Source organism: Protomyctophum parallelum, assembly GCF_964188405.1.
Source record: "Protomyctophum parallelum genome assembly, chromosome: 2".
NCBI classification, from domain to species: Eukaryota; Metazoa; Chordata; class Actinopteri; order Myctophiformes; family Myctophidae; genus Protomyctophum; species Protomyctophum parallelum.
This window is the reverse complement of record NC_139699.1, coordinates 62,724,621-62,732,851: the sequence shown is the minus strand read 5'-3', so window position 1 is coordinate 62,732,851 and position 8,231 is coordinate 62,724,621. Positions and strand designations below refer to the sequence as shown.

The 8,231-nt window shown below is 46.3% G+C and overlaps 1 protein-coding gene across 2 annotated transcripts in view; it reads left to right on the top strand.

Annotated features, from left to right (window-relative positions):
* adamts17 (ADAM metallopeptidase with thrombospondin type 1 motif, 17) overlaps positions 1-8,231 on the top strand; it is a 119,544-nt gene that overhangs the window by 92,613 nt on the left and 18,700 nt on the right. For both annotated transcript variants that reach the window (XM_083760199.1, XM_083760198.1), the window contains exon 16: positions 8,106-8,186. In XM_083760199.1, the coding sequence (XP_083616325.1) occupies positions 8,106-8,186 (81 nt within the window). The remainder of the gene's footprint in view (positions 1-8,105; positions 8,187-8,231) is intronic.

The window sequence follows — 8,231 nt, the reverse complement described above, 5'->3', positions numbered from 1 at the left end:
CATCATGGGAGATGTAGTCCAAACCAACCTGTTTGTAGTCCAAACCATCATGGGAGAGTAGTCCGAACCATTAATAATGAAGAAGAACAAGAAGTCTGGTAACAGTTACATAACCCAGCAATGAGCCGCCATGCCAGGGACACATTGCATTCCTGTAAAGCTCTCTCCCCTGAGGGACTAGTGGAGAAGAGATCCAGTAGAACTAAATGTTGGGGAGGGACTAGTGGAGAAGAGATCCAGTAGAACTAAATGTTAGGGAGGGACTAGTGGAGAAGAGATCCAGTAGAACTAAATGTTAGGGAGGGACTAGTGGAGAAGAGATCCAGTAGAATTAAATGTTCGGGAGGGACTAGTGGAGAAGAGATCCAGTATAACTAAAATGTTAGGGAGGGACTAGTGGAGAAGAGATCCAGTAGAACTAAATGTTAGGGAGGGACTAGTGGAGAAGAGATCCAGTAGAATTAAATGTTCGGGAGGGACTAGTGGAGAAGAGATCCAGTAGAACTAAAATGTTAGGTAGGGACTAGTGGAGAAGAGATCCAGTAGAACTAAAATGTTAGGGAGGGACTAGTGGAGAAGAGATCCAGTAGAACTAAATGTTAGGGAGGGGCTAGTGGAGAAGAGATCCAGTAGAACTAAATGTTAGGGAGGGACTAGTGGAGAAGAGATCCAGTAGAATTAAATGTTCGGGAGGGACTAGTGGAGAAGAGATCCAGTAGAACTAAAATGTTAGGGAGGGACTAGTGGAGAAGAGATCCAGTAGAACTAAATGTTAGGGAGGGACTAGTGGAGAAGAGATCCAGTAGAATTAAATGTTCGGGAGGGACTAGTGGAGAAGAGATCCAGTAGAACTAAAATGTTAGGTAGGGACTAGTGGAGAAGAGATCCAGTAGAACTAAATGTTAGGGAGGGACTAGTGGAGAAGAAATCCAGTAGAACATGCATGTGGTTGATCTCTGAAAATAGCAGATCTACAAGCTTGCAAGCTTTGATGTCAAAATCAACACTGCTTCCACAGCCTGGAGGCACGCTACGGTACAGAGAAATGTTTCGGATTGCCAGTTTGAAATGTTGGCATTTACTGTAGAAGAACATGACATATAGTTCCAAATGACATTTTAATATAGAGAAAATGTCAAACAGGACCAATCACTCGCCTGTAGACCCAGGCTAGCCCACTGAGAGACTTGTTTGGAGGTAGATGATTGCGATGGTGGTGGGCGGCTAAATACGGGCCAACACGGTTAACGATCTGATGGTGGTGGGCGGCAAAAAATTGGCCAACACGTGTAACGACACGCTCTCGGGTGGAGGTGGTGTGCTGTTTTATTAGCTGTGGATACAAGTTGCTCCATGCGTCACTAAGAAGATCTATGCATGTGATCAGTCTTGACATCATCACCCAAACCTCAGTGGTTCTCAACCCCCCTAAAGTTCTAGCATTACACCTATAGCTACATGTTTAAGCATTTATTTCATATTTGCATCAGCTCTGATGCTCTGCCTGTGCTATTAATGGCAGCCCCTCAGTCAAATGTGGTCACATTTAGTTCGGTTCCATAGATATATATATTGTGAAACACAACACAACCATCTACAACTTACAACTTATTGTAGATCATATCTGACCTGTGTTTGTCCAGATTTTATTTGCTTGATTACTTTTGATGAAGTAGTCTTTTTATTTTCTTTCTTTCTGAAAAGTCCTAATTGTCACTTCACTGTCATCTGAACCCCCCCCCCCCCCCCCCCCCCCCCCCCCCCACACACACACACACACACACACACACACACACACACTTCACTGTCACCCAGCAGGTTTGAGGACCACTGTCTTAAATCTCTGTAATGGGCAGCTTTATCCAACAGTTTTGTAGTGGTGTTGTGTTGGGTGAGAGGTGGTTGTGTTGGGAGAAAGGGGTTGTGTTAGGTGAAAGGTTGTGTTGGGTGAGAGGTGGTTGTGTTGGGTGAAAGGTTGTGTTCGGTGAAAGGTCGTGTTGGGTGAAAGGTGGTTGTGTTGGGTGAAAGGGACATTGGGTGAAAGGTTGTGTCAACATTGGTTGGTAGATGGTTGTGTTGGGTGAAAAGTTATGTTGGGTGAAAGGTTGTGTTGGGTGAAGGTTGTGTTGGGTGAGAGATGGTTGTGTTGGGTGAAAGGTTGTGTCAACCTTGGTTGAGAGATGTTTGTGTTGGGTGAAAGGTTTTGTTGGGTGAAAGGTGGTTGTGTTGGGTGAGAGGTGGTTGTCTTGGGTGAAAGGTGAATTTGCTGGGTGAAAGGTTGTGTTGGGTGAAAGGTGGTTGTGTTGGGTGAGATGTGGTTGTGTTGGGTGAAAGGTGGTTGTGTTGGGTGAAAGGTGGTTGTGTTGGGTGAAAGGTGGTTGTGTTGGGTGAAAGGTGGTTGTGTTGGGTGAAAGGTGGTAATACTGGGTGAAAGGTGGTTGTGTCGGGTGAGAGGTGGTTGTGTTGGGTGAAAGGTGGTTGTGTTGGGTGAGAGGTGGTTGTGTTGGGTGAAAGGTGGTTGTGCTGGGTGAGAGGTGGTTGTGCTGGGTGAAAGGTGGTTGTGTTGGGTGAAAGGTGGTTGTGTTGGGTGAGAGGTGGTTGTGCTGGGTGAAAGGTGGTTGTGCTGGGTGAAAGGTGGTTGTGTTGGGTGAAAGGTGGTTGTGTTGGGTGAAAGGTGGTTGTGTTGGGTGAAAGGTGGTTGTGCTGGGTGAAAGGTGGTTGTGTTGGGTGAAAGGTGGTTGTGTTGGGTGAAAGGTGGTAATACTGGGTGAAAGGTGGTTGTGTCGGGTGAGAGGTGGTTGTGTTGGGTGAAAGGTGGTTGTGTTGGGTGAGAGGTGGTTGTGTTGGGTGAAAGGTGGTTGTGCTGGGTGAGAGGTGGTTGTGCTGGGTGAAAGGTGGTTGTGTTGGGTGAAAGGTGGTTGTGCTGGGTGAAAGGTGGTTGTGCTGGGTGAAAGGTGGTTGTGCTGGGTGAAAGGTGGTTGTGTTGGGTGAAAGGTGGTTGTGCTGGGTGAAAGGTGGTTGTGTTGGGTGAAAGGTGGTTGTGTTGGGTGAAAGGTGGTTGTGCTGGGTGAAAGGTGGTTGTGCTGGGTGAAAGGTGGTTGTGTTGGGTGAGAGGTGGTTGTGCTGGGTGAAAGGTGGTCGTGTTGGTTGAGAGGTGGTTGTGTTGGGTGAAAGGTGGTTGTGCTGGGTGAAAGGTGGTTGTGCTGGGTGAAAGGTGGTTGTGCTGGGTGAAAGGTGGTTGTGCTGGGTGAGAGGTGGTTGTGTTGGGTGAGAGGTGGTTGTGCTGGGTGAAAGGTGGTTGTGTTGGGTGAGAGGTGGTTGTGTTGGGTGAGAGGTGGTTGTGTTGGGTGAAAGGTGGTTGTGCTGGGTGAAAGGTTGTGTTGGGTGAAAGGTGGTTGTGTTGGGTGAGAGGTGGTTGTGTTGGGTGAAAGGTGGTTGTGTTGGGTGAGAGGTGGTTGTGTTGGGTGAAAGGTGGTTGTGTTGGGTGAAAGGTGGTTGTGTTGGGTGAGAGGTGGTTGTGTTGGGTGAAAGGTGGTTGTGTTGGGTGAAAGGTGGTTGTGTTGGGTGAAAGGTGGTTGTGTTGGGTGAGAGGTGGTTGTGTTGGGTGAAAGGTGGTTGTGTTGGTTGAGAGGTGGTTGTGTTGGGTGAAAGGTGATTGTGCTGGGTGAAAGGTTGTGCTGGGTGAAAGGTGGTTGTGTTGGGTGAGAGGTGGTTGTGTTGGGTGAAAGGTGGTTGTGTTGGGTGAGAGGTGGTTGTGTTGGGTGAGAGGTGGTTGTGTTGGGTGAGAGGTGGTTGTGTTGGGTGAAAGGTGGTTGTGCTGGGTGAAAGGTTGTGTTGGGTGAAAGGTGGTTGTGCTGGGTGAAAGGTTGTGTTGGGTGAAAGGTGGTTGTGCTGGGTGAGAGGTGGTTGTGTTGGGTGAGAGGTGGTTGTGTTGGGTGAGAGGTGGTTGTGTTGGGTGAGAGGTGGTTGTGTTGGGTGAAAGGTGGTTGTGTTGGGTGAGAGGTGGTTGTGTTGGGTGAAAGGTGGTTGTGCTGGTTGATAGGTGGTTGTGTTGGGTGAAAGTTGGTCGTGTTGGTTAAGAGGTGGTTGTGTTGGGTGAAAGGTGGTTATGTTGGGTGAAATGTGGTTGTGTTGGGTGAAAGGTGGTTGTGTTGGGTGAAAGGTGGTCGTGGGGGGCACGGTGGCACAGTTGGTAGTGCTGTCGCCTCACAGCTAGAAGGTCCTGGGTTCAATTCCCGCTGGGGACGCTGTGGGCACTGGCGGCGTGTTCCCTCCTCCGCGTCATCAGTGCCCATACCCGAGGCGGGGGTTGGCGATAGGGCCTTTCTGTGTGGAGTTTGCATGTTCTCCCCGTGTCCCCTAGGGTAGATACTCTCACAAAAACATGCCGTAATCCTGGTCTATAAAACTACCTCCCCCTGGCCAGCCGGGGCGCCTGATGGAGGGGAAAGGAACTGGTCGGAAAATAACGTGTCCCTTCCACGCGCTACGTCCGGCCGGGGAAATTCCCCTCTGTCAGGTGAAAAGAAGCAGCTTGGACTCCTCATGCATAGAAGGAGGCATGAGGTCAGTCCGCTGCCCCCCCCCCCCCCAGGTTGGCAGAGGAAGTGTAGCGCCCAGGATTACATTAGATAATTGGCACTGGGTGAAAAGAAAAACTGGGTTTCAAAATCGTGGGATAAAATTTTTGAAAGAAAGGTGGTCGTGTTGGTTGAGAGGTGCTTGTGCTGGGTGAAAGGTGCTTGTGCTGGGTGAAAGGGTTTTGCTGGTGACATCTTTACTTCAACAGCTCTGAACATCTTCTTGGTGTGTATAATCTGTGTGGTGTTTCATATATATATATATATATATATATATATATATATATAATCTGTGTGGTGGTTCATATAATACATCGTTGCTGTCGGAAGGAAACCTCATAACTTTTGTTTTGAAAATATTGAACCAATGAAAATTAGTAAAAAGCACTTGGGACACAATCTCGTATAACTCTTTTGGACCCTAATGGCCTCTACACACTGTAGGAGTTTTAAAGCTGTCGGCGAGTCATCAGATCGTTATCTACTGTATTTCACACTACAGGAGTCTTCTTTTTTTTTATCGTCTGGCATTATATCTTTGTGGCTTTCACACGAAACGATTGGTCGCCGACTAGGTGAACTTGGTGAACTGCAAGAGTTCACCAAGATGTGATCCAGACCCGATACATATAGGCCACATCACTTGTTTTTTATTCCAATTAATTTTGACATAGGATGCTGTGATACAAGCACCAATATTAAACCTGCTAGATATTCAGAAAAGGTCGGGAAGGAATCGGCGAGCCCTTTTATCGGAGCTATACCATCTCGCCTTTCACACACAGCGAGCAAAACGTTGTCGATCAAAGACCGCAGATCGGGAGTCAGCGAGTGCCAAAAATGGTCCCCGACAGCATAATCGCAACAAATATCGTGCAGTGTGTACGAGCCATAAAGCACTCATTGAAGTAATTGACAATATACATTTATAAAGTCACAACACCACCTTTGAAGAGGCAGTATTGCTTTGTTTAAAAAAATATAAGGTTTCTTCCTGATAGCATAGATATGTATTAAATGTGTGGTGGTTCATATTTGTGTGTGTGTGTGTGTGTGTGTGTGTGTGTGTGTGTGTGTGTGTGTGTGTGTGCGCGTGTGCGCGCGTGTGTACTTGTGTGCGCGGCGCAGGCGCGTTTTGGGTCAAAGAACGAGGCAGTTCAATGAATTCATTGTCATGTTGTGTCCTCGTCTGAGCATTGGTCCAGTCAGCAGAGGATATGTCAGTCAATCAATCAATCAATCTTTTTTGCAATCCTTAAAGGGGAATACCACTCATTTTCAACATTTTACTATGTCATTAATATACCTGAGCTTATTTGTTTATTTGAAAGGATCAACCCATTCTGTGTTTCCTAGAACTAGAGGTATGAAAAAATCATTAACATTGTGGTATTCCTTTTAAATAGAGCACTGAAGTCCTGACGTCACTCGCTCATCCTCTGAGGTCCTGACATAATTCGCTCATCCCCTGGGTCGCACAGGCTTTTTCTCTATGGAGAAATCTTAAAGGGACACTTTTTGCAAAAATCAAACCTGTCTGAAGTGAGTGGTGCAACAGCGCCCCTGTTGGTACCCTAAACATAGGGACAGACAGACAGACAGACATGTAGTCCAGCTACATGTTGTCTCAGTAAGACAGCCCTCCCCTCCCCCTAACCACAAGGAGGAGCAGTGCACCAAAGCATTATGGAAATTGTGAGACCAGTGTCTGTGACATCGTGGGCACTGCTAAAATCTAAAACATATTCTAAAACCACCTATTACACACATAAAGACCCCAGGAAAGTGTTCCAAATCTTCTAAACATCATTAACATAATGTATTTTTTGCCAAAAGGGTGAAGTGTCCCTTAAAAAATCATCTCATTGTGGTCCAAAAATAAACAAACTGTCTTGTTGCGATATATAGTCTGGGAGGAGCTGTCTCTGTATCGTTTACGACGCGTCAGTCACTTATATTCCATAAGAGTCTGTTTCTGGAGAAAAAAATGTCGCCGTCATATATGTCTTCATATCCATATTAAACCGCCGGGATCGTTATTTTGTTTTCCTCTTTCATTTGATGACATATAACAAAAGTCTACAGTGACTCCTACTGGTTGGTCAGGGCAGTGATTCCCAAACCTTTTCACGTCAAGGACCCCCAAATTGACACTAATTGGTCAGCGGACCTCCATTTGAAGAGAGATTCCAGGGATCCCCCCCCCCCCCATCCCCATCCCCATAACATAAGATTTGTAACGGACTCCCAGTTTGATATGCAATAGTCTACACGACCCCCAATATCTAGAACATGTTTTATTCATTATTGTGAAAGATATCCCCCAAATGTAAATTATTATTGTTATTTTAATAATTATTATAAATGTGCAAAATATTTGCATCAAACTTTGTTTTAAATAATAATAATAATAATAATATATGTATTTTTTTTTTTACATAATTTCTGATAAGTCATAGTAGTAAAAAGTAGTAGTAAGGTTGAAATCTCTTTTTTGCAAGTATAAATTAATTCGGGTGTCACAGGGTTAATGGCAATTCTAAAGCTGAGACCCCCAATTTATAGTGTAAAATCATAGAGTATTAAAAGGATAGAGACTGAACTGGCGCGAAGCCCCGCCCCCTCCGCTATTCATGTCAGTGGAAGTTGCTCAGTGGCGTTTTGAAGCACCCGGAGGGACCGTCTTATTTCCGCCTTTTCGGGAGCACTTCCGCATTTGACCTCCAAATTTTGGAGGTCAAATGCGGAAGTGCAACCGAGCGCTCAATGTTAAAGCCCAGCTGCACGGGGTTTCCTAGTCATGAATCCACGGGTCCGTCTGCAGTCCTTCCTCTTACCACTAGGGCCCAGCGCTTTTAACATTGGAGTGCCTAGCTGGCCCCTTGTGTAAAATGAACTGGAGGATAACAGCTCAAACCTCCCTGTGAAGCTCCTGGTCGTGTTCTGTGTCAGGTGACGCGGAGCAGCTGGCGGCTCCGCGTGTGTTAACCCCTTCAGGACGTGGAACCCTTTTCCTTTTGACGTTTTAAAGCGTTATATGTCATACTTTAGCTATTGAAAAATAGCAGATCTACAAGAGTGCCGCGCTACAAGCTTGTAGATCTGCTATTTTTTGAAAAATCGTATCACAATATCATAATCATAATATCTTGGTGTCCTTGACATGAAATAGTCGAGCACCACTGAAACAGAAACATTGGGTTTTTTTCAGAAAACGTGTCATGATTTAGAAGACTTATTTTTTTTAGAATCGGCCTCAGGTCTAAGTGGGTTAGGAAGCATGCGGTTGTCTGTATCTGCACCCTCTGCCCACGCCATGCCAAACCGTGAGGGTTGGCAGAGCGACAGAACGCACCACGGGAAATCACTGAGCTGCTTTGCCTTGTTATCACTGCCCAAACACAAGGTGTGTGTGTGTGCGTGTGTGTGCGTGTGTGTGTGTGTGTGTGTGTGTGTGTGTGTGTGTGTGTGTGTGTGTGTGTCTGTGTCTGTCCTCTCCTCACACCCCTGTCTGTCTCCTTATAGGCTACATCGAGGCAGCCGTCATCCCTGCGGGAGCCAGACGAATCAAAGTGGTGGAGGACAAGCCTTCGCACAGCTTTCTGGGTAATGTAGTGTCTCCATAGTGACAGTGTTCTAGTTCAGTTCACA